Source organism: Neolamprologus brichardi, chromosome 14, assembly GCF_056152115.1.
Source record: "Neolamprologus brichardi isolate AB-2024 chromosome 14, ASM5615211v1, whole genome shotgun sequence".
Lineage (NCBI taxonomy): Eukaryota > Metazoa > Chordata > Actinopteri > Cichliformes > Cichlidae > Neolamprologus > Neolamprologus brichardi.
In genome coordinates, this window is record NC_142117.1 from 39,835,006 (window position 1) to 39,861,433 (window position 26,428).

At 42.3% G+C, this 26,428-nt stretch overlaps 2 protein-coding genes across 2 annotated transcripts in view; one reads left to right on the forward strand and one right to left on the reverse strand.

Moving 5' to 3' along the window:
• Window positions 1-950, reverse strand: part of med17 (mediator complex subunit 17) — a 13,265-nt gene extending 12,315 nt beyond the window's left edge. The window contains exon 1 of the mRNA XM_087851326.1: window positions 223-950. The gene's annotated coding sequence lies outside the window, so the exon portion shown is untranslated. The remainder of the gene's footprint in view (window positions 1-222) is intronic.
• On the forward strand, window positions 539-26,362 carry cep295 (centrosomal protein 295). Its single transcript, XM_087851325.1, has 29 exons — window positions 539-932; window positions 1,562-1,762; window positions 3,069-3,193; window positions 3,287-3,380; window positions 3,476-3,592; window positions 3,669-3,809; window positions 4,054-4,237; window positions 4,381-4,560; window positions 4,762-4,998; window positions 5,139-5,239; window positions 5,839-6,051; window positions 6,907-6,983; window positions 7,077-8,214; window positions 8,395-8,578; window positions 14,022-14,210; window positions 14,299-14,532; window positions 14,624-14,721; window positions 16,276-16,387; window positions 17,254-17,475; window positions 17,610-17,758; window positions 20,950-21,412; window positions 22,203-22,382; window positions 22,731-23,254; window positions 23,387-23,557; window positions 23,648-23,708; window positions 24,150-24,476; window positions 25,873-25,969; window positions 26,051-26,150; window positions 26,243-26,362. The coding sequence occupies exons 1-29, from the start codon at window positions 834-836 to the stop codon at window positions 26,282-26,284; spliced, it is 6,060 nt and encodes a 2,019-aa protein (XP_087707451.1). The 5' UTR covers window positions 539-833; the 3' UTR covers window positions 26,285-26,362.
• Window positions 26,363-26,428: the final 66 nt, after the last annotated feature.

The following is a 26,428-nucleotide window of genomic DNA, read 5'->3' on the forward strand; positions in this document are numbered from 1 at the left end:
CTTCATTTCCAAATGTTAAAGTGAAGAACGAAAATTAGAAAATGCTCCTCAACAACTTTGGATGATAATAATTCAGCTCTTTTAGGCACTTTGTAACATTTTACTAGTTAGCAACACTAGCTAGCGTTAGCTCTTTGCTTAGCTCACAGCATAAAAGGAGACTCGAAAGCTCAAGAGCACAGCTTAAAACCCCAAATACTCTTTTACTCCTGTAAATCTTACCTCTGGCGTTCACTAGTGTTGGAGGTATAGAGGAATACTCTCGGGTATTGCATTAAATGTTCCAGTAGCGGTGAAAGGCTCATCAATACAGGAACGAGTGTAACTCCTGCACGGTCCCCCTCCCACCGCGATTGTGATGAACTCAGGCTGGAAGCTGTTTCAAACGCTTTGTGTCACTTTAGCACTATTTACGTATTTAATGTTTGTATATATATATATATATATTATTGATGTATTTTTATGTATTTTATGTTTAAATGCATAAAATGTTTTTTTATGCAGATATAATGACTAGGAACTAATATTTCATGTGGACGGCAAAGATACGGCGGGCAGTTTAAACTACCGGATGTGACGTTCAGGACAAAAAAAACCCTCAAAAACGTCCGTTTTTTGGGTTGGCATGGATTTCGGATGATAAACAAAACTTTAAGCGTCCTGCCTGGTAATTGATTGTATAGTAAACACTTGTTTCAAGTTTAAGTTGTCCTACGGAACCGTTATGCCGGCGAACAAAGTGAAGCGTGCAAACATTAGCCGTCGCCGCTAGCTGAACCGCAACCTGCTGTTTGCTTTTTTGGTTGAAATGTCCGCCAGTGAAGTGCTCGAAAATGAAGAGAAAAGTGTCCAGATTAAGACCGAGTCCCAACGAAGAGGCTCGGATAATACGAGAGGAGCAGGAAAGGAGGAGAAAACTGCGGATACAGCAGGTAATAAGGCGGTGTTATGGCTTTCTGCTTCACTTTAGGTCCCTGATTTCCAGCACCTGTGGGATGTTTTCTGATGAAGCGCCAGTGCTTACTTGAACCCCTGTTTCTGTCTGATAAACACTATATTAAGGCCCATATGAGTTCATAACTTCAGGTTCCTCGCCTACATTAAATTTTACTTGCACGTGTAAAAGATCTGTCTTTTTGTGTGCGTACAGTGATTTTTATTTGAAGTCTGATCGGTCTGTTCTGTCTCTGAAAGTCGCTTTGACACATGAATAAACAAAGGCAGACAGTTTCAGGGAATTCACGCAGTATTTCTTTTAGCATGATGAAGCTGTAAAGTCTCGTATGTAACTAACCAGTGAAGGACCTAAAGTTCACAAAGTATTCTGCTGTGAAGTCTCCGGTCATTTTGCTGACACATTTTTATTTTTTCAAATAAGATTAGATTTGCTGGTATTACTGGCCAAGATTTATCTTTTGTATTGCATCCATTTTTTTCTGTTGACAGATGACGTGATGAAGATAATTAAGTTGATCATCACTGTAACCTACTGTCACTATGCCATGTGCATAGTTCTGCGTGATATATGCACAGTGAGTGTGTGTTTTGTGTTGACACACAGGTGCGGGAGCAGCACCGGTACATTGCACAGCAGATCCGCCAAGATGTTGAGCAGAGGCGACAGTATGAGCTGCAACAACTTGAGCGGGAGCTGAGGAAGGAGTGGGAGCAACAGCAGAGGGAAAAGCTCCAGAGGCTGCAGAGGTTGTACCAGGAGAGTCTCCAGCTGCTGGGCCAGGGGCACAGGAGTGCAAAAGAAAGCGTAAGGCTAAAATAATTCAAATTAGAGACACTAAAACGGGGATTATGAAAGAATAAAAAGAATGTATGAAACCAAATTTTGAGCCACATTGATGTAAACATAAACTCATCAGTGCAGTGTCCACAGGGTTTCTGTGGGTCATTAAAATTTCTGAAATTAGTTAGAAAATGTCTTAAACTTCCTGAGAAGATTCATGGTAAATGGTAAATGGCCTGCATTTGTATAGCGCTTTTCTAGTCCATAAGGACCCCAAAGCGCTTTACACTACATTCAGTCATTCACCCATTCACACTCACATTCACACACTGGCGATGGCAAGCTACATTGTAGCCACAGCTGCCCTGGGGCGCACTGACAGAGGCGAGGCTGCCGGACACAGGCGCCACCAGGCCCTCTGACCACCACCAGTAGGCCATTCATCTGTTTAAGACAGTTAGATAAATCATGTAAAGCAAGCTTCATATAAATATACACAAATAATTATATCTATTTGCTATTATTTTAATTATTTAATTTATAAAAATATTTTTTAAGTTGTCATGAATACTGAAATCCACAGATCAAAGTAACAGTGACAGTCCAAAATCCAAAGAAAAATATGTTGTCATCATTTGGGGAAAAAACCTCCACCGAATACTCTTTGCTACGTTCTAGTTGTTGTGCATCCAACTAAGATATTTTGAGTGTATCATTGCACCAGCTGCTTGACCACATACTAATTTTTCACAACCTTAGTCTTTATTATATGGAAATCCTGCATTTCCAATTCTCAACTGAAATTTTACAATGTGTCTTCTCAGTTGAAAGTGGACAAAAAGTTTGATATGTTTTATCATTTGTACGCTGAAAGGATAAGACCTGTGCATGAAACAATTTTTTTTAAAAGACTAGAACGGAAATCAGCAGTTAGTGATGTCATCCTATCGTGTCTGCAGAATGAAGGAGAAATGTCAACTTTTAATAAAAGTTAAATTTAAACTTTGGGAAAAAAACATAGAAGCTATTGAAAGACTGATTACGTTACTAAAAGTTTAAACTTTGAATGACTTTTGTCAAATAAATTATGTCCCAGAGCTAGAGCTCCAACTTAGGTTGGGTTTTTTCACAAAATATTAATGTTCAATCTGCTTAAGGAAGAAGCAGAGTAATGGTAGTCTAGTGTGCTTCAGTCTTTTGCACTGGGGCACTTTAGTAGTATTTGAATTGTTTAGAAAAGGCAGAATACACTGCACCATGTTGATATTTGATTCTTGTTAACCCTTGTCCATATGATATTTATTTTTTGTGGCTAAACTTGTTGTTCAAGGAACCCGACTTGGCAGCCATAGCTCAGAGGGAGGAGGAGAACCACGTCAAAGCAGAGGAGCGTTACCGAGAAGCGCTGAAGGAGCTCAAATCACAGAGGCTTAAAGACCATGAGAGGCAAAACCAGTGAGCATCATCACAAGAATCTTCAGATGTTTATGTGTTTAAATTGAATCAGAATGAACTGATCATTAAACCTGTGGCTTCACTGTTCTGTAGAGTTGTCAATGCCAGGAAGAAGGCATTACTGGCAGAAAAGGAAAGATCAGCAAAGGTGGCTAGCCTTCCACTGCCTCTCCCAAACCCTGTTCAGGTGATCTTCCCAAACAGTGATAATAATTTCCTGAACGTTTCCAAATCCTGAAAATCAAATGAAAGTCAAGGTAACCTTGTCTTCTCTCGCTGAAGCAGAACATCAGTCCCAAAAAGCCACGTTTCGTAAGGAGATCGGATGTGAGTGCCTTCGCTACCACACATTACCACATGGCCAAGAGTACAGTGGACAGAGAGGTGGACATAAACCAGGTAACACACCCTCTGATTTTTGTTTGTATTTACCAGCGCGATTTGTCAGAGTTATCTAATCGATCTGCCTAATCAGCCAAATGCCCACGAGGAAGCTGAGCTACATGCGAAAAGACAGCAGGACTTGGAGACAGAGGAAATGAGGAGGAGAGAGGAGCAGCTGGAGAAGGCTCGTCTCAGAGGGAGGCAGGCTCTGAGGAAGGAACAGCTCATGCAGGTACAACTTGCCTGTTAACCTGGCGACTAATTAACCTGGCGACTAATTAACCTAGTCACTTACATGCCAGAATAAAGAAATTCTTGCGGAGGTTGCACTTTCATTACATGTTTAAAAAATGTATTACTTTAACATGTTTGATAGGCTTGCATTTAACTTGATACTTTAGCTGTAAGAAGAGATGAGAACTGTTTACTTTTTGGTCATATGAAGTGCCTGATCAGTGTCTAATGGCCTTCTTTAGGATCGTGAGCGTTTGTTGGTTGAACTGGAACACATGCAGCAGACAGATCTGCTCAGGAGGAGGCAGCAGGTGTCGCAGATGCCTCCTCAGATCTTCCAGCCTGTCTTTAAGAGACAGGAAATGAGGGAAGACTTCCAGAGGGAGATGGAGTTCGCCTTTGAGGACATGTACACTGGAGAGAGGAGTAAGGACTCTTCATCGTGTATTTTGTAGCAAATACGGGTTTTCAGTATTCATACATGTTCTTAAAACCAGAGAAACAAAGTTGGCCAGAAATCGGCACTGAAGTTGCTCTGAAGCCTCTTTAAACTTTGTTAATTGTTACAGGGGTTAAAGGTGACCTGGTGGTCCAGCTGGCACCTGAGCCTCTTCCAGCCCACTCCACAACCAGCCAAGATCAAGAGCTGGATGTCACAGTGGATGAAATCACAACACCTGAGACAGAAAATGCACAACGTGACACAGAGCAGGAACCTGGAAGCACTGAGCAGGAAACATCAGCTGAAGGTGACCAGAAGCACCAGATTTAAAAACTCAAGTCATTCTTGTGCAGTTTATAATACAATCAGTAGTCAGATATTAGCTTACTGAAGTGTATTGTATGAATTATGTCAAATTCTGAGACAAATAAAAAAACCTTCTGGCCCAGAATGTAGCATGAATGTTGAAACCTTGATGTAATTTCCTTGAGTTTTTCTTTGTTTGCAGTGGTTTCCCAGAAACCTGCTCCTCGACGGGCATTGAAGAGGCTCCTGGATCGTATCAGGAGCCAAAGGAACCAGTGGATTGACCACAGCAGTCGCAGCTCTGCTGCTGATTCCCCAACCATCATCCGAGATCAGATCCCAGAGCGCGACATGACGATCGAAACAGGCTCTCTGATCAGCGGAGGAAAAGACGAATGGACTCCCACCGAGCCCCAGGAGGCTGACCGGTCTCCACCAGGTAATCAGTGACTGATCAGCTGTAAGAACAATCTACATAAATATTAATAAAACTATTAATATTCTTTTAACGGTTTAAAAAAAGTAAAAATGTTTATTACAAGGTAATAAACCTGTGGATTTTTTTCTGAACTCAACCAGCATCAGAGAAAACGCCGCTGCCATCATCAGCTTCAGATACTCAGTTTCCTGCTGCTCTGGCCAATAGAATCCAAGAGTTTGAAGAAGAGCGAAAGAAACGGGTACGTGTTCATTTTAATTTCTGTGAGACTTTTCACTTAGATGGGAGGAGTTAATATTGAGAGTAAAAAACTTAAATGTCTGTGCTCTGTGTCCCGTGATGGTTGGGAGCTGGTTTCTAGTCCTGCAGAGATGGCACGTTCACTGTCCGCTAAAATCCGAGCATGCCTGCAGGGAGCTCTGTAGTCAGATGGAGGCGGTGTACAAAATATGCGAGACTACTGCTCTGTGCCCCCCTCTTGTTTGATTTTCTGTGCCCCCCTTCTTTATTCTGTAGCAGAATTTTGACACTGCAGCAGAGCATTGTTGACCGAACAGATCTAAGCACTTGTTTCATTGTTGTCCCAGTACTTCATCACCAGTTCACTGACTGGTTAGAACCAGGTTTTGCTGAGAAACTCATTGTGGGCTTGTTGTGAATTCCTGCTGGTGATTTTTGGAGAGGAGGTGATAAAGATTTTACCAGGGACTAGCTTTGAATTAAATTAACAGTAACACACCTGATGCAGCTAAAATTTTATCTTCTAAACTAAAACGTAGCTCAAATCTGAGTTTGCATCTAGTAGCATCACTTTTTAAGCCTCTTTTTTTTCCTGCCCAGGAAGCGGAGCTTGAAAGGGAGAAGCAGCACCAGATGTTTTTGCTGCAGGAGCTGGAAGAGCAGAAGGCCAAGTTGGAGCAGATGCTGCTTGAAGCTCAGCAGGAGAAAGAACGACTGAAGGCTGCCGTGACCCAGGAAGAAACCATTAACCAACCAGAAGTGCCAGTCCATGACCACGATGTCATCTCTATCACCCCTAATTTAGCCAATGAGGTAGGTCTCTAATCCAACTGTCAAACCTCCATTAAATTTTCCTGTTATCAGTTTTTTTAATGGCTATTGAAAATTCTATTTATTGGATTAATCTTGACATGCTCATAATAGCGAAGATGCAAAATATATCATGGATGTTATACATGCTGTTAACATCTTCTGATGCTTAACCTCCTTGGGTCTAATATTACTTTAGTCTGAGAAACATGTTCAGTTGTTATTTGTTGTTTTTTGCTTAAAGTTGACCAACGTATTATGTATAATTTTCATTATTGAGCTCTTGCCTGATTTACAGTTCAAAATAATCTTCACATTATTGTGTTTTCCCTCATGACATCCTGACTTTGAAGCAAGCTACTTTAGCTCCTCCTCCTTTGAGCAATTCTTCTGATTGGCTGCCTCTCACAAACAGAAGGTTTGATTAACGTGTAGGTGGAGCTTCTGTGCTCATAGCCCAGGGGCGGGGGAACTCCAGGCCTCAAGGGCCGGTGTCCTGCAGGTTTTAGATCTCACCCTGGGTCAACACACCTGAATCAAATGATTAGTTCATTACCAGTTGCCCACCCCGTCATAGCCAGAGCCTGAGAAGATTATATTAGTGATGATTGATCCAATCCAGGACAGAGAATCAAATACAGCTCAGACTGCTTAGATGGGATATTTTCCAGATAAGAAGAGGGAAAATTAAGTTGAGAAAATAAATCTAACAGATTCTCAAACACTTGGGAGGGACTGGTCAAAAACTAGTAATATAAAAACTCTGAAAATTCAAGGTTTTGTCCTCCACCATTGTCTTCTGTGAGGGGCTTTCCAGGCTGTATGAGTAATCCCTTCCTTTGTGTTTGATCTTCACAGGTAGTTCCTCCTGCAGATAAGGACGACCATAGCAAAAGGATCAGAGAATACCAGCAGCGGTTGTTAGAACAAAACAGGTGTGATGAATAAATCTGTTTGGGCCAGTTTACACAACTTTAATGCCTTTGACTCTCCTGTTTTTGTTGTTGTTGTTGTTGTTTTAATTTTAGAATCCACCAAAGAGTGAAAGTGGCTCGCCAGCGCCTGGAGGAATACCAACAAGCTCTACAGATTCGTTACAACATGACTGCCACTTCATTACTACCTCCTGTTGTGCCTCCAGGCCTTGCTCATCCACCTCCAAACAGTACACAGTGTGTTCGTCATCCAGGTCGTCTGCAAGCTGCGCCGGCTCCTCTCCATGCTCCTCTCCATGCTCCTCTCCACGCTCCCTGGGCCCCTTTGCAGGCTCCTCTCCATCCCCCTCTGCATACTTCCCATGCTCCTCTCCACCCTCCTCTTCATGCTCCTCTCCACCCCGCTCTGCAGACTCTCCAGGCTCCTCTCCAGGCTCCTCCCCATGCTCCTCCCCATGCTCCTCTCCACCCCGCTCTGCAGACTCTCCAGGCTCCTCTCCAGGCTCCTTTCCATGCTCCTCTTCATCCTCCTCCCCATGCTCCTCTCCAGCCCCCTCTGCAGACTCCCCATGCTCCTCCCCATGCTCCTCTCCAGGCTCCTCTCCAGGCTCATGCAGTGCCTGTGTATAATCATGAATTGCCACAAACCTCTGAGGATGTTTCCACAGAAGAATCCGACACATTAACGTCCCCTCCCAGCCTATCTGGTTTTAGTCTGGCTTCCAAACCGCTGCCAGATGATGTTGAATCCGACTCAGACAGTCTGAGATACCAGAGACTAAATGACACGTCTTGGCTGACTGACAGCATAATGGAGAAAGTAACAGAGCACCTTCCAGAGAGAATGAGACCGCTGTCAGTCACCAAAGAGAAGCTGCCTTGTAAACGATTCACAGAACATCATAGTAGCAGCATCCCAGTGCAGCCATCCTCTGAACCCATCAAAGTCATGAGATCGACCATCGCAGAGGTTATACCTCCACTTTCAGGTTATGCTCTGGCTGAGGCAGAGGCCTCTCGGAGCACTGGATCCCTGAGCGTTGGAGAGGACAACATGGAGAGACAAAGACAAGAGTTGCAGGAGGCCCAGAGGCGAGTACTACAGCAGAGGGAGGCACTGATGCTGCAGCAAAGGCAACAGGAAGAGGAGAGGCGGAGACAGGACTTGGAGATGGTGCAGATGAGGAGGCAAAAGGAGACATTGCAGGCTCTGATTAATACCGATGCACAAGTAAGTGAGAGGACTGTTAAAGCAGTTATTTTGCAGTAAAAAAATCATAGTTTTAAGAAAGGATTGAGTAGAAACAAAGATTGAAAAGCAGAGTGCCAAAAAACACCGTCAGCTTAAATGTTTAAGAGTGAAAGAACATGTGAGAAATGAACCATCCTGATGACTTTTTCTCACCTACAGCCAGTTTCTCGGCCTGATGGTGAAACAGCGGTTTCGGAGAACATTAATCAGAACCGCCTCCAGTTACTTGCATCCCTGCTCAAGGCCATAGAGGAGTCTAATGGAGGAACTTTATCACACCTAGAGGACCCTCAGGATCGCGACAGCTCCTCTGAACAACATCCATCCAACAGCAGTCAAACAGGTAGCTGACATGTTGAGAATGGAGATATTTTTCCACCTTTTCAGCACGATTTCCAGTTAATTTCAGAACTGAAAGTATTACAAAACTGTCAAAATGATTTCTGGGACAAATGCACATGACTGAATGAAGTAAACAATAATAACGATTGTTCTTAAGTTAACAAGCACTATTACAAACTGATCTTTATTCCTTACAGGGTTCGTACGGGTGCTTGAAAGCCTTGAAAATGATTGAATTTTAATGTTGTCTTTTCAAGGTTTGAAAAGTGCTTGAATTTCAGATGTGGCGCTTAAAAGTGCTTGAAAGTGTAACTGTATTTCATTCACAACAAATAACTATCTGATTGAATAGTTTTCTTATCAGATAGAGAAATAAAACGAGTCGCAAAATGTAAAAGCAAAATTTTCAAAAAAAGTTTCAACGTGTGACCCCGCCCCTCCCTCTAACAGTCGGGGATGAGTGCGCTAACATACCTGTAGACTGCTGTTTAAATGAGTGTTTGATGGAAAACGACAATGGCGGATTTGGTGCTCTCCAGTCGCCTGATAGGTGAGTCCTAGTAAATAATTTTCTAGTACGCGTACGTTACACATGCAATTTTTTAAAATTATGATTATTATTTTGCTAGCTATCAAACTCGCTGGAGAAATGATTGAAATGGACTGAGAGTGATGCAGTATGGCAGCGCTATTATGGAATATAATAATGTAATGTTAGCTAAGTGAACTTAGCTAACATTACTTAGCAGTAATATGCGTTAATTTACTCAAGTGAAAGCTTTAAACATTAGCCCGATACATAACTAGCTAACTTGGGCTTTCTGATGAACCCTCTGGGGTCGACGGACCCAGAGTCTCCAGTTCAACTTGGGTCGAACGTGCGGACTTCACGCTGAGATTGAAATGTGACGTCATCCAGCCGGTACAACCGCAAAGGATTCTGGGAACTCGTGGCAAGAGGTACTAGCGCACGCAGGCTTTCAATTGAACTCAGTTACACAGCGATAAAAAGAAACACAAAAAATGGCAAGAAGCTGTTGTATTATTAACTGCAATAGCCGGTCGCATGACAGCCACGGGAAGCCGACGGGTAAAGAGATCGGTTGTTATCGGATTACGCTGTTGAAGAGCCATGTTTCCGAAGTAACACAAGGCTCGCAAAATTTCAAAATCTCTGGTAGCCCTTCGGGCAGGCATTCTTCAGTTTTTGGTAGCCCAAAATAAATTTAAGTAGCCCGAATAAAAAAAGAATTTTTTTTTACGTTTTGTTTCCTTTACAATATTATACATTAAAGTATAATATTGTAACGGAAACAAAAATTAATCAAAAAAATTGTTAAAATACAAATCACAACAACTGTATAAAAATTAAAACCATCAACTCAAATACTTGGTTCAAATTGAACAGAAATTTCTATGAACTTGTAAGAACTGTGTAGGACATGAATCAGTCTGTGTCAGATCCTGAATCTGAAATTTTCACTGAAGTCAGGGGTAAGAAGTAAGTGGAACCAAGATCTAGGCCATTTGCTTTTTGAAGTTTGCAAGGACTGCTAAATTCTGCCAATGGTAGTTCACTCTTTGCAATATAGCACGCTGTCCTAAACAGCTTTTTCAGGAGTTCTTGTTGTGCTTGGTTTATTTGTAGTATGTTTTTTTGCAATTGGTGTTTGTTCTGGGAAAGATACTGCAGACTGGGCAATAATGCATTTCTTGCATTGGTTCTGATGGGGTCTTTCTTAAAATGACTGGTCCCAGTAACAAAGGCGCTTGTCGACTCAGAAATCAAATGAAACTCACAACACACCTGGCAGAACATCATGATATTTAGCTCGTCATATTCCAGCCACAGAAATTCTTTTGTCCATGAAACCAAAAAAGCTGCGCTTTCTTTTTGCCTCATAGTCTGATTTGTCCAACACGTTCTCACTCCCAAAGCGTAACATTTTAGGCTAGGTGACAAATCGTCAACATATTACGTTTTCGGCTACCCACCACGTTCCTAAATGACGACCTCGGAAAAATGAGGAAATGTGAGAACCGTATGGACTCAATCTACACATGTTCGCTCTTTTCCTTCAAATAGCTTAGAAACACGCTATTTAACATCATTTAAGTCCTGTTTAAGGTGAGGAAAAAGGTTATGGTTAGGGCTAGGGATAAGGTTAGGTTTAGGGCTGGAATACAGGGCTGGAACGTTGATTACCGCGGGAGCGTCATTGCACTGCATTTCAGCCATAACCCGCCGCGTTCCTAAGGAACGCCGCGGGACGTGACAAAACGTCGCCATGTTACGCCTCGGGAGTGAGAACGGGCTCGATTTGTCATATCTTTTCCGTTTTGTGATCGGCTTTTCTTTGGCTGCCACTTCTTCACCCTGACCTGTCTTATTTGGCTCTGCAGAACTAAAATACCAGCATAAATCCTGCTGCTTTTACACACGTACTTACATAATGATCAGCGATTCTTTGCGCACTCAACCTCTGACATGTTTAAGCTTGCTGCGAGAGATTTCACTTGTCGCGTTTGAATAGTAAGCTAATGAGTGATAAGACGATGTCAGAGGAATTGGTGCGCAATTAATCGTCACTCACCAATCAGTGCTGCCGCTCTCTATACACCGTTCGCGCGATCGCAAAATGAAAGTGAAAGCAAAAAGCAAGCGCAAATTCAAACGCGATTTCAATATGTCACATATTGACAGTGGCTCATCGATGCCAATGACATAATTACTCAGCTACATTGGCGAAAGAATGCAAAAGCACTGACATATATTTTCCTATGATAGCCCGACGGGCAGGGCTGAGTTAGATTTTGGTAGCCCGACTGGAAAAATCGCTAGCCCCGGGACGTCGGGCTAGCGATTTTGCGAGCCCTGTAACAAATGGTTGATGGATGGCCTGGATTGCAGCCATTCAGTTTTCTAAGGAGAGCGCCAGCAAACACGCTTTGCTTGTGAGTGAAAAAAGAAAAAGAAAAAAACACTCCTCCCCTATTGGTGGAAAAATGTACCATGTCGACCAATCAAAAAATGATATGGCAACATGTGGCATTTGGTCGTTTGGGAAGAGGGGGACGTTTTAGGAGTGACCGAGAGTTTTGATACGTGAGAGATTTGTGAGGTTTACCGTGTTTGGAGTCTCAAGTTAGTGTGTTGTCTTGTGTAGTTAGTGTGTAGTTGTTGTTTTGTTTTGTGTGTCAGTTCTACTAGTGAATGTCACAGTTGCTGCAAAAAAGCCACTAAAGGCAGATTGCAGTGTAAACGCTGAGTGACACACCTGCTGTCAGACCTGCAGGTTTATCCCTGTGCTGTTCTACTCTGTGTCATAGTGGACACAAACTATTTTTTGGAGTTGCATAAATAATTTGTGTGCCTTCTTATTTGACGCAGAGCACATGATTGTTCTGTAAATAGTTTTAAATGGTTATATGAAAAACGTCTGAGCCTTGGCTGCATTTTAGGTAAATAGTACCATATAACTTTGTTTGCAAAACTTGTGCATATTTTTTAAGAATGTACAATTTCTATTTGCATTTCAAGTTATGAAAATGATTCCTTAAACATGCTTGTGGTTTTTACACAAGCATTACCTGAATTTAGATCAATTGTGCTGAAATATAGGTGAAAGGTAAAGGTGAAATATAGAGGCCAAATCAAAAGTAGTCAAAAACGGCCAATTATACCCTGGACACCAGAGGGTTAAAGGCTAAAAGCAAAGTTGTCACCAAGTACTGTTTATATTTGTGTGTATTACTGCAGCTTTTTAAGTATTAACTTGGTGCCTTTGGGTGAAATAATGATAATGTGAGCAATCCACATGGTCACAAAGAATAGCCACTTGTTTCTGTGCTACCAAAGTTCCCCGGCTTTCATTCAAAATGTGTTTATCGTCAGCTCCTACACATTAAACTACTTAAACATTATAAATGTCTTCAAGCTCACACTGAGGCCTGTGGGGCACTATCAGCCACTCAGACAGTACACACATACGTGTATTTATATATGAATATTTCATACTTTAAGGCTGCCTGTTTATTTAAGGCAGATGAACAAAATACATTGGGATTGTACATAATAATATCACGGATGATAAATTCAATAGATTTTAAGTAGATGCTTGTGCATTCTTCAAGTCTTATATGTTGAATTGAACTATGTGATCTATTCAAAGCCTCCCAGTCAGTGCTGTTCTCCATGCCTGTCTGACTGTACATGATGTCATTAGCACAAACACTTTAAAGGTGATCATTTAGGACTTCAGCAATAATACAGACAGCAATGTAGTTAGCAATAAAACAGCTTTATTGGGAATTAACTTAAAAAACAAACAAACAGCAAACAAGCATCTGTCTCCTATTTTTTTGTCACACAGGAAAGAAGCATCAATATCTGATGAGAAGACTTATTAATTTCTCTTTTTCTTTTTCAACAGGAGAAGAATATCTAACAAGTTGATTTGTTCACATTTTCACATCTTAATTTTTAAGGGAAACGTGCATTTTGAGTTTATACACTATGTATATAAGGTGACCGTTTCCTTTTGCAGTATTTTTGTGTGTTGCGTTTTTCTATGTCTTAACAAAAGGTGAGCAAAGGTGTCTTTTCACATGGTCTTACTGAGGTGATGCGAATTGAAACATGCATTCTTTTTTTTGGGGGGGGGAGCTTGAAAAGGGACCTTGAAAGTGCTTAAAAAGTGCTTGAATTTGACCCTGAAAAGGCGTATGAACCCTGTCCTTAATTAATGCAACAGAAATGTTGCTTTTGTTTGCCTTATGTTTCAAAACCTTCTGATTTTTCTCCTGTGCAGATTCAAGGCAGAATGTCAGATATTATAAAGCCCCCGTCAGTGTTTCAGTCTTTTTCCTTAACAGTTTAATTTTGTCTTCTTTAAAAACAGAGATGAAGTAACAATTCCTTACAAATCCTTAAATTTGTGTCTGGTGCTCAAAGAACATTTTGGGCACGAGAACGTTTTCCCAAAAGCATTTTCCAGCTTTTCTGCAAAAGTAAAAGTGGACTCTTGTCTTGTCTATCTTCTTTAGAGTCCAGGACAGGACACTATATCTTCAACTTTAAATTCAGGCTTTGTGTTTTTTGAATGTTGTCATTGTTGTTTCTCAACTTTAAAACTGTCCTAATAAACCTGGGCTTCAATAAAAACAAGTACCAAGTCATGCAGTCTACTGTAATGGGATTACAGCAAGTCAGTTTGTGAAAATTCCTCTCTCCTAGATATTCCACAATCAATTGTAAGTGCTTTTATTGCAAAGTGGTAGTGTTTAGGGATAACATCAACTCAGTGTGAACATGTAAAGTTGCAGAGCGAGGTCACTGGCATTAAAATAAAATGTAGAGTAATACATTGTTTAAAAATGAAACAGTACACATTTTTTTTTTTTTGTCCATATTTCTGACTGGTTGTTTCTCTTGTGCTTTAAAGTTCAGAGTGATGCTGCTGCCGGACCTGGCCTGGCATCAGTCCTCCACTCAGGACACCTCCACGCTCCACGAGCAGCAAAGCCCCCTGTGACACGCGTCAGGCTGGGCTTCTTGGAGATGATGACTGAACAGCACGAGCTCAGTGCTATTCAAGAGGTGGAGACTCCAGTCGATGGCAGCCAACTCACAGGTCTGCTCAGCTGCAGTAAGACGTGAATATCGGGCAGTTTCATCTCCTGCATGTATAACACTGACTTATTTATTTGTTTTAACTGTAGGCCCAGACAATGGTGTGACAGTTCCTTCACACATTGAACGCTGGGATCAGCAGGAGGAGTACGACTCGTCTATGGCTTCTGACAGCACTCTGCAGACAACCTCGGAGTTCAGCAGCGGACAGAAGATCTCTGAAAGATTAACCAGCTCAGGGACAAGTTCAGGGAGATCCAGCCTCTGGAGAGAGAGACTGCTACTGACAGAGGCAGGAGCATCTCCAGAATCCTCCATCTCTGGTGGGTAGAGAAGATTTAACATAGGGAAAAAATGGTACCACTGAATTAAGGGAAATTAAAGATTTCTTGATGTGGAAACACTGTTTTCTAGATTCAGTCCCAAGAAAAAAGTCCCCCCTTTCCTCAGACTCTGGGAGAGGAGCAGATTTCTCTGGTCCTGCAGTGACGAGCTACAGATCCCCCACAGAGGTAACCAGTCCAGTGTTCATATAGTGTTTGTCACTGCTCTTTCCTCCCCTGGAAAACTCATGTAGCCCATAGTGGGTTAGAAAGCTACAAGGGAAGGAGCAGTTTTAATATGCAGGAAGTAAATGTCAGTGCATATTAATACTGTTATGTATATTTTAATACCCTCTGAGGTTCACATGATGATGTGGATCAATGATGAAAAATAGCCAAATCTGAGTGCTTGGGCAGCATCTGCCTCAGCCTGTGATTATGTTTGAGAAGCTGTGTGTGTGTGTGTGTGTGTGCGCGTGCATAAGTGCGTGTGTGTTCGTCTGCCTGTGATGAGTGAGTGGTTTGTTTGTCTTCTTTCCTTCCTTCCACTGAGCGATGATGTAAACATAATAAACCTGAAGTGTATTCAATTAAAATACATTTCATGATGGTTTCTACACTTGAACTGAGCTCAGTGAGTCTGCATAACACCAGGTCTATGTATGAGTCGGTACATGTTATAACCCAAACACAAATTTAAGTTGTCTCTCTACAAATGGACAGAGGTCTTCACTGTCCATTTGTATGAGTGTTATCCTGTATATAAAAGATAAAAAGATTCTGAACTTGAAACATGAAGTACCTCAGTGTCTTTTTGTAATGGCCTGTAGGGGCAGACTCCTCTGGTAGTAGACAGATGGACAGATGGACAAAAGACGGGCGTCCCCACAGTAACATTTCCCCCTAACTTTGTATTTTGGAGCTTCAGTGTTAGTGTTTAGGTGGGGTTTCCTGTTAAAGTGATTCTTCAGGGGTTTGGTCTTTTGTTGAGTACATCACTACTGGTCAGTAGGGGTGGGAATCACCAAACATCCCACGATACGATATTATCACAATACTTAACGCACGATACGATATTATTGCAATTTTTAAAAATATTTTGCGATATTCAGATTCTGTACATAAAGGTCAACTTTATCAATATTCATTTTCTCTAATATCAAAGTCTCACACTCAGTCTTTCTCTCATTTCAGTTTGATTGTTGACAAACTGAACGGTTTGTATTACAGTCTAGTCCAACTTAACTGAATCAACCATCTGGTACAATTATAGCTATTCTGAACTATGCAGTTTATGAAAACTATGCAGCCCCTTCAGCAACTGAAGAATTTGAAAGTAAATTAAAACAAAATATAATTTTACATTAAATAAAAAAGTTTTAAACTTAATTAAAATAAAACGAATGAAGGAAGGAATGTCAGGATTCTTGCTCAGAAAAAGGATCAACATGCTCTGAAGTCAGAGCACAAAAACCTTTTTTGTAACAAAATATCGATTTCTGCTGTCCCTGTATTGATACATTATTAGCAAACAAAATATCACCATGCTACACAGTTTCGATTTTTTCCCCCACCCCTACTGGTCAGGATGCTCATAGATACAAATGCATTAAATATTCAAAACACAAGTTTGTGTGTGCTTTCATTTCAAAATGCCTCAATATGTTCAACTGTATGAATGTGTCCAGAGTGTGTTTATCTGTATAACAAGATAAGACGCCATGACAGTTTATTTTGTGTCAGTCTCCAAACAGGCCTCCTGGGTCTGACAGCTTCTCTTCTACTACCATCTCCACCGGAAGCTACATGACTACTGACCCAGAGCAGAATGTAAACACCAGTGAGGAACAGCCAGGTGTGTAGGTGACATGTCTGTGCAGCTTTAAATCAGATGATCCAGCAGAAACTGGGGTAGTTCTTCACGATTAAATGGATAATATGGTTAAACTGTAAGGATTCTAAGGGAGCATGTTGTTTATGTTACAGCTGTGTGCTGCTGTGCATTTGCATGGACTTAAACTTTAAAGTGAACCTGTTCTGCTCATTCCCACTTCCAGATTACTATTCTTGGATTTTAAAGTAACTTTGCATGATTCTGGGTCTTTGTGCAGCTCATAATTTCATTTTCTGTCTAAAAGAAGCCGTTTAAACTTCTCCCTGTTTAAAATGACCTAATAAGACGACTTTCTTACAACTGACCATCACAGTCTCACAGCAGTTCTTGTTATAGCTGCAGCTTTTAATGTACTGATTCATGTCCACGTACCCAAATGATTATTTTTCATATTTTATTATTATTATAATATTAATAATATTTTTAAGGGCTGGAAAAGTCTGTGATTGTAGTGTGGAGGACTTTGCCATGGTCTGAATCATTTCATTTTTTGGCTGCTCACATCAGAAGCCACAGCATGAGTCTCTGATGGTTTTCACATCTAAACTGGGGCATTTTGGGGCTTTAGTGAAAGAAAAGCAGGGGAAACGGGGAAGCAGGGACAGAGTAAGGTTATTGACACACAGGAAATGTTCATTTTAATTTTTATTATTAATCATGAGATTAATAAAAGGTTTTGGCAGAAAACTTACTTGGGTAGGTTTAGGAATTTCAAAAGTACTTGGTTTAGATTCATTTCACTGTATTTTTATTTCTTATTTTGCATTGTGTTTCTGACTTTGCTATACTTCTAATGTGCTGACCTGGTTCTTCTTCTTCTACTTTAGATAAATCTCTCCTCCATAAACGCACTGATCAACAAGAAGGTGGAGCAGATATACAACACGTCTCCTGTCTGTCTGGTGAGAGCTTCTGTGTTAAGGAAAACTCAGCGACTGGCCCTCCTGGTCTGTCTGTGGACTCGATGTTCAGTGACAGCAGTATCCAACAAATTATAGACAAATATACTCGGGAACTTGACCTCTCCCTCAGCTCTGCTGGGAAAACAGGTACAAAATGGACATGTTTATTTGAAGGCGATGCTCTGTCTTCACCTTGATAGTTTAGGTAGGAGTGTTAAGATGCTGAGATGTGACAAAGGCTGTCTGATAGCACAGTGTTTTATTCCTTTGTTGATCTTTAGACAGTGAAGGCTCACATATGGAAGAACACAGCGCTTCGGTCTCTCAGCAGTCTTTGTTTCGAGTCTTGGAGAGAAGAGGGGAGGATGAAAGCTCTGCACGACGCCAGTCTCTCCTCTCAGAAGCAGCAGGAACGGAGACGAGAGGCCTGGTCAGTGATTCAGTTTTAAGCTGTTATACTAGAGTCCTTTGAAGCTCTTTGTAACAACTGTTATCGATATTTGAATACCCCGAGCGATGATGTAAACATAATAAACCTGAAGTGAACTAAGTTAAAGTACATTTCATGATGGTTTCTACACTTGAACTGAGCTCAGTGAGTCTGTGTGCATGCACATGTTGTAACCCAAACACAAATTATGAGTATTAAGCTGTTTATAAAAGATAAACATAGACTCTGCACTTGAAACAGGAAGTACCTCAAAACCAGCTAAATGTCTTTTTTGTAATGGCCCGTTGGGCTCAGACTCCTCTGGTAGTAAACAGACTGGACAAAGGACGGACATATCCAGTAACATTACCTACTAGCTTTGTAGTTTGGAGCTTCAGTGTTACTTTGGGGGGGGGTTCCTGTTAAATGATTCTTTTTGTTGAGTATCTGACTGGTAGTCAGGATTCATATATATGTACTAAGGTACATATATATGAAAGGTAAATAGATTTACCTTTCAGTAAATTTTAATTTTAAAAAAATATTAATTCACAAAATATGTTGTTGTAAGTAGGTAGCAGTAGGAGTAGCAGTATAGCCCTCTGCAGATTTTGTGTGGCGCTGCTTTTATACTTACTTTTTTATGACATGAGGTTATAAAAAAAAGTGTCAGACTTGTGTGTAGTGTGCAAGAACAACATTCAAGATGTTGATTTTATCACACGCTGTTATCTGTATGTTGAACAGATACTTTTGCATTATTATTCTCAATGTTCAGTTTAAACTTTGTGGTAGGGAGAGGGAATGAGTCTTATAATCTTAACTATGAAGTCTTTACAACAAATGTAGCAGCAGACTATATCAAACTGAGGATAATCCGATTTTAGAGTTGAATTAGTAGAGTTTTAACTTGTACTTGTAGATGAAGCGACAAACTGTGTTAACTGACAATGGTTTTCTGAAGTATTCCTGAGCCCATGTGATCCTTTACAGAATGATGTTGGTTTTTAATGCAGTGCCGCCCGAGGGATCAAAGGTCACGGGCATTCAGTGTTGGTATTTGGCCTTATGTGCAGAGTTTTCTCCAGGTTTTCTGTATCTTTTGATGATATTGTAGACAGTAGATGATGAAATCCACAGATTCCTTGGAATTGTACATTGAGAAACGTTGTTCTTAAACTGCAATGTTGCGTGGAGATCAGGGGCAGTACCTGTGGATTGGCAGACCGGGGTGGTGGTCCCCATCTTTAAGAAGGGGGACCGGAGGGTGTGTTCCAACTACAGGGGGATCACACTCCTCAGCCTCCCCGGGAAAGTCTATGCCAGGGTGCTGGAAAGGAGAGTTCGTCCGCTAGTCGAACCTCTGATGCAGGAGGAACAATGCGGTTTTTGTCCAGGTTGTTGAACACTGGACCAGCTCTTCATCCTCTCGAGGATACTTGAGGGTGCATGGGAGTTTGCCCAACCAGTCTACATGTGTTTTGTGGACTTGGAGAAGGCATTCGACCGTGTCCCTCGGGGTGTCCTGTGGGAGGTGTTGCGGGAGTATGGGGTGTCTGGCCCATTGCTACGGGCCATTCGATCCCTATACAACCGTTGCAAGAGCTTGGTTCGCATTGCCGGCAATAAGTCGGACTCGTTCCCGGTGGGTGATGGGCTCCGCCAGGGCTGCCCTTTGTCACCGGTTCTGTTCATAATTTATATGGACAGGATTTCTAGGCGCAGCCAAGTGGCGGAGGGCTTTCACTTTGGTGGCCTCAGGATCTCATCTCTGATTTTTGCGGATGATGTGGTTCTGTTGGCTTCATCGGGTGAGGGCCTCCAGCTCGCACTGGAGCGGTTCGCAGCCGAGTGTGAAGCAGCGGGAATGAGGATCAGCACCTCCAAATCTGAGGCCGTGGTTCTCAGCTGGAAAAGGGTGGAGTGCCCACTCCGGGTCGGGGATGAGGTCCTGCCCCAAGTGGAGGAGTTCAAGTATCTCGGGGTCTTGTTCGCGAGTGATGGGAGAAGGGAGCCGGAGATCGACAGACGGATTGGGGCTGCAGCTGCAGTAATGCAGACGCTGCACCGGTCCGTCGTGGTGAAGAGGGAGCTGAGTGTAAAAGCGAAGCTCTCAATTTACCGGTCGATCTACGTCCCTACCCTCACCTATGGCCACGAGCTGTGGGTAGTGACCGAAAGAACGAGATCGCGGATACAAGCGGCAGAAATGAGCTTCCTCCGAAGGGTGGCTGGCCTCTCCCTTAGAGATAGGGTGAGAAGTTCGGCCATCCGGGAGGAGCTCAGAGTAGAGCCGCTGCTGCTCCACATCGAAAGGAGGCAGCTGAGGTGGTTCAGTCATCTGACAAGGATGCCCCCTGGGTGAGGTGTTCCGGGAGGAGGCCCCGGGGCAGACCCAGGACACGCTGGAGAGATTATATCTCTCGGCTGGCCTGGGAACGCCTTGGTGTTCCCCCGGATGAGCTGGAGGAGGTGGCTGGGGAGAGGGAGGTCTGGGCCTCTTTGCTTAGGCTGCTGCCCCCGCGACCCGGTACCGGATAAAGCGGATGAAGATGGATGGATGGATGGATGAATGTTCTTAAACTGCTGGACTATTTGCCCATGCATTTATTCACAAAGTGGTGAACCTCGCCCCATCCTTGTTTGTGAGCGACAAAACCTTTTGGGTATGCTCTTTTTGTGACAAACACCCGTTTCCAATTAACCTGTTCACCCATGGAATCTTCAAAACAAGTGTTTTTTGAACATTCCTCAACTTTCCCAGTCTTTTGCTGCCCCTGTCCTAGCTTCTTGGAAGCTGTTGCAGGCATCAAATTCAAAATGAGTGAAGATTTGCAAAACAACAATAAAGTTTATCAGTTTGAACATTAGATGTCTTGTCTTCGTAGTGTATTCAACTAAATACAGGTGAAAAAGTTTTGGAAACCACTGTGTCCTGTTTTTATTTACGTTTTACACAACGTCCCAACTTCATTCGAATTGGAGTTGTACATCTACAATGACAATATAGGGCTATTTATTATGTTCTGTTTTATTATGTTCTATTCTATTCTATTATGTTCTATTATGTTCTATTCTATTCTAGCCAGTCTCTGAATTGGAAAAAAAAAATCAAAATATTTTAATTTTGTTGAAAATGGATTTAGAAGAATTTGACTGAATCTTTTTTTTCCCCCCTGTTATCGTTGCAGGAAGTGCACAATCAAGTTGATCCCAAAGTGGGCGAGTTCTCTGCTGGGGCCTCATTACTGGTTGACGACCACGAACAGGATTCTTTCCGGCCTCTGATTGGTCAGCTGGCAGACCGGTCATCCTGCCTCGTTACCGAGCAGAGGGATTCGGCCCTGGAGCAGCTGGTTGGTCATCCGTCGGCTCACTCATCAATGCTCGGTCACTCTCCGGGCCAGCTGTTCTCCCCAAGTGCGGGTCAAGATGGATGGGATTCCACACTGAGTCGGATGATTGGTCGGCTCTCCCATCAGTCCAGCTCTCACTGGTTGAGCGGCGGGCAAGACTTTTATGCAGGTCATATGATGGGTCGGATGGAGACGCAGCAGTCGACCTCATGGTTAGATGAAGCTCCCGATGAGAGCCAGATGAGACCCCTGGTAGGAGAGCTGGACGAGTCAGCAGAACAGCACAGTGGCAGCTCAGGTAAAATGATCATTTGACTGAATTTATCAATTAATGGCTGAATATCAGGGAAAGTGAGTGAAACCTAATATCACATTCTTAGCTACAGTGCAGTGAAAATAACTAATATATCAGTAATTTTATAGCAGGATGTGTAGAGCTCATATAATATGCTGTATGTAAAAGATGGACCTAGTTTCTAGATCTGATGGTGTATTTTTGCAAAACATAAATCAAGGTTTTACTCTTGTGTGACTACAGTCATTGCCCCTAATAGCCAACTGGACGAGAACTAGTACAATCAATACCTGGCATCAGGTTACAATGATTTATTTTCAGAACCTGAAAATTATGGCATGAAAGTAAGTTTAAAAAAAAAACAAAAAAACTTAGAAATGTGATTTTTAATAATCTTTTTCAGGGAAAGTGACCAAATATTAGTTTGCTGAACAACTTTAGCTTGAATTCTTCCAATTGTGAGTTTTTGTCTCGTTTACTAGTTTCCACTTCAGTTGAAGTTAAACATGAGCATTTTGTAAATAATGGCCCCATTAAAGTCAGAAACAACAATAATGCAGAGTATGCTTTTGGATGATCACTGCCACATCTTGGTATCTGTGAGCTCCACCCCTCACCCAGTTTCAGAACACAGAGATGGTGATTTGTAGAAAAACAGCCAACTTGAAGCTTAAAAAACAGGAGCATTAAATTATGGGACTTAATTCATCTTCTATAAACAGTCTCATACAAACCAGCTGTCTTCATAAGCATGCCCACCCTGAAGTTTGACGTGTCATTCATTTGTTTGCAGGTAAAAGAAATCGTGTGACTCTTGGTGTCTCAGCTGACATCCGGGTCCCATCACATCCAGCGCTGCCTCCCGAGGCCTCATCACACAGTGCCTCTGTCCCAGCTATGAGCCCACATCCACAGGATCCGACACAGCAGAATCAAACCAGTTCAACAGACATGGACTCAGGCAGAGCTGAAGGTGTGGTACAAAATATTCACGTAAGACTTTACTGGGGTCAGTCATCTGTGGTAACACTTTACAGTAGCAATCAAGATTTATTAACTGTGGTTATTAGAAAGTTGAAAATTATGTTAAAAGTGCATAAGCAAGGAGGTGAGGTGGCAGCTCCCTTCTTCTGCTTGTGCTTCTTCCTAAACCTGGCTGAAGTCAGGTTTAGGAAGAAGGCCTGGTCTGGGTTTGTTTAAGGGTGCCCAGCGAAATAAATCATCACTCCAATGAACAGGTGTTAGTATGTGAGGAGTTAAAGTGAGACTCCATGAGATGAGGTGCTACTCCTAATGAAAGATTGTTTTTCACCATTTTTAGAGTTTGCAGGTTCAGAGTCATTCCACCCCCTTTTGGCAGAGGTCACCCAAAATGAAACAGCAGACCTCTCCATCACCTTTCACCAGCCTGAGCACAGCGTGCACAATTTTCCTGACGGGCATCCAGCCAGCAGGGAACGCAGTGTTACCACACCCGTAGAGGTCATTTCGCACTCTGATCTTTCTTCTGTGGAGTCCGAGCCATCACCAGAGCGCTTTCGAACGGAGGAGCCAAACCGCTGCCCCGCAGCTTCCTCCACCTTACATGAATCCTTCTCCCAGCTCATCACCACCCAATGCCATCCCCAGGAGTCTGTTCTGATAGTATCTCCCACCGTGAGGGCAGATGTTGAGCAAACAGCTGAGATTCTGTCAAATTTATCCATGTGTGATGATACACCTGCTTTGGGTGTGTCACGGGCAGAGGAAAGGCTTGGAGGCGCGGATTCAATCAGTGCCGAAGAGATCAAGTGTGGTCACGGTCCAAATCTGAGGAATGTTTCTCCGGTCTCTGATAAGATACTGGTATGAATCTGTGATATGTTACTTTGGTCAACTTTGAAAAAGCACAGTTATTTTAGTAAAACGGTTATTTCTGATGTTTTAAGTTAGCTTTACCTATTTTTATAACTCTGGTGTTGCTTCGTTGTTTATTAGGAAACAGCCAAAGAGAAGGGGATCCTGGAGCAGTCTGAGATCACACTGGTGAGCCTGACGGACTCTACGCTGCAGGACCAGGAGTCCACCAGCTCAGAGGAAGAGGAAGCTTGGGTAATCAAGAATCCAGACGGAAGGGGTGAGGAAGGGCAGAAAGGCCAAGAGATGGAGGTGACTGTTCAGAAGTGACGTGACTGAGTTTTCATTCAGGTTTTCATTCAGGTTACTTTCTCATCTCTAAACATAAACATTTGCTTGTAGGGTGCAGAATCTACGTTGATACCTGAGGAGACTCCAGAGTACGACAGCCAAACACATCCAGGTAAAGCAAGTGGAACATATCTGCCTGAGTCAAACCATAGGCCTGAACAAGGAAGCAGGACTCTGAGCTCAGGGAGGTAACTTCAGGTTAAACTCTGAGTTTTAAAAGTCGTTCATGTCTTACTAGGGTACATCACCATGGTAACTTATGCTGCAGGATAAGTGCTCCAGATCAGGTTATAATTGATATTACAGATCACGGACTACTGATCAAACATGTCACAGGATGATTCCTTCTGGAGGATCCCTCAGACCTCATTGTGCTGGTATTAAGGGGCTCTAAGATGGTTTCTGTTGATCATCAAAAAGCAATATAGTACTTTGAATTGCTTTGTAGTACAGACGTCAGTGGACTGATATACATATTTTCTCTCCTAACATTACATCATTTTTTAAGCCAAAACTTTGTAAACCTGACCGTTACTTCCTTCCCTCTTTCCAGTGACAGTCCTAGAGTTTCAGTGGGGTCCGTGCAGAGACCAGCCAGATGTCAACCAGCAGAAACTTGCAGCTCTGCTCCAGAGATCCAACCACAGGGTGAAGGAAATCAAGGCCAAAGCTGCTCTTGCTAAAACTCGACGTGAGCTCCAAGTGCTACCAGAAGGAAGTGAGCAAGCTAAAGCGAACACATGTCAACCAGTCACCTGTAACACAAAAACTAAACCTCTACACAAGGCCAGTACTAAGTCAAAGGGAGAACAGGCCCCACAACAGATGGAGGAATCTGGTTTCATCAAGCAGCAGAAACCCCCCCAGCCTCTTCCACCAGGTACCACCAGAATAAAAATGAGAATTACTTCATCCTGCATTAGGAAATTATTTTATTACAGTGGTTGCATGAAATCTGCCAGATGCTTCTGCCTGAGAGATAATTACATTATAGGGAGTGAGGGTATGTCATGTGAGAGATTTCCTGTCCTTATGACAGTGGAGCTGAATCAGTCTGTTAGAGAAGGTGCTCCACTGCCTGTCCAGGAAGCCATGCAGGAGGTCTGGATCATCCACAAATGATAATAGTTCCAGATGTTTTTACTGGCTCATTCTAATCATTTCATATGCTGCTGGTTAATCTTCAGTGGTATGTCTTTTTATTATAGATGAGGCGCCTGGTTTGAGGCAGCACGCAAGTTTATACCAGCTTATGTAGTGCATATTAAAGAAGCCTCTATGTTTGAAAACTTTATGTGGAAATGTGTTAAACCTGCATTCTTTAGAACCAAATAGCTTTGTCATTGCAAATAGAGCCATAATAAATACAATAATAAGCTATAAATAGCAGCATGAGTCAATTATCAGTGCAGACATTTATTGGTGCATGTAAGTGACACAGATGGTGTTTGGAAAGGAGCGGTCTCTGAGCCTTGAGGTGTGGGTTTTGGTTGATCTCTATCCTCTGCCAGAGTGCAACAGATGGTGAGAGCACTCCCTGATGATGTTTTGTGCTTGTTTGAGTATCTGCCAGGCATGGCCATTTATATTTTTGTTTTCTGCTGTTCTCACCACTCCTCACAGTGCCTGTTTGTCTGCTACAGAACAGCCTGCATACCACACTGGTAAGCGGTGCATTACAACAGACTCAACTGCAGCACGGTAGAAAGAAATGAGCAGTTGTTCCTCCCAAATGTCCTCTGATGTGCCCTCTTTATTATGGCAGGTTCTCTGGAAGGACTTTACTCTCCATCAGTGGGTCTGAGTCTGTTTTGCTTTTCCCCATAGTCTTAGTGGTGCAAACTGAACACTGTGCTGATTGTCGCTCTGCCTGTCTCCGTATGCTGACTCCTCTTCGCTTGAGATTAGCCCAGAAACATCTGTGTCATCAACATAATGATGTTGGATAAATGAACAGGTCTGCAATCAGAGGTGTACAGTAGGTAAGGAAGGGACTCGGCAGATAACCCTGAGGAGCTCCAGTGTTCAGTGAAATGGATGAGAATGTGTGTGGGCCGAGTTTCAAGGTCGGAGTCCTTTATCTGGTGCAGAGAAAGCCCAGTGGATGAGTTTGCTGACTAAATGACTGGGATGATGGTAATTGATGGAAACAGTCACTAGCTAGAGTTGGCTAATGTCCCCTAAATAATGTTTTTAATTTATTTTTTACTCACTTCACTGCTTGTATCGAGTCTGATTATGTTGTGTAACGAGGACATTTTGCTGTTTTCTCTCAGCGAGTGATTCCGAACAGAAGAAGCTGGATGACATGAAGATCTGCACGCTGGAGAAAAGGAGACGTAATCTTTCCAAGATGCACCAGAGAACTCAAAGGTAGTCAAATAATATTTGGAGCTATTCAGGTAGTTTAAACAGAAGTGTAATTTACCAGATCAAAATAATTTTGTTCCGCAGGCTGTACGAGCAGCTGGAGGAGGTGAAGCATCGGAAAGCCTTGAAGAGTCGACAGGAAGATTATGCAAAAAACAGACTGAAAGCTAAGGAGTTCCACAAGGTGAAGCGCTTTAATCATACGTAGGCTTCTTGGAGCTGCAGGAACTTCCTGAATTTAAGTTAAAAGAATGTTTTTCTTCCATCTCTTCACAGAAAACCTTACAGAAGCTTCGTGCCAAGCAGACCCAACAGTGACCGACTTTGATTGTGTCATAGTTTACTTTGAAAATTTAATTTATAGTTTTATCAATAAAGCATTTTAAGTTATTTGCACTCAAACTGAATCAGAAAATTTATCAGATAAAATTATGCAAAGTAAAAATATTTTGGCAAATAACA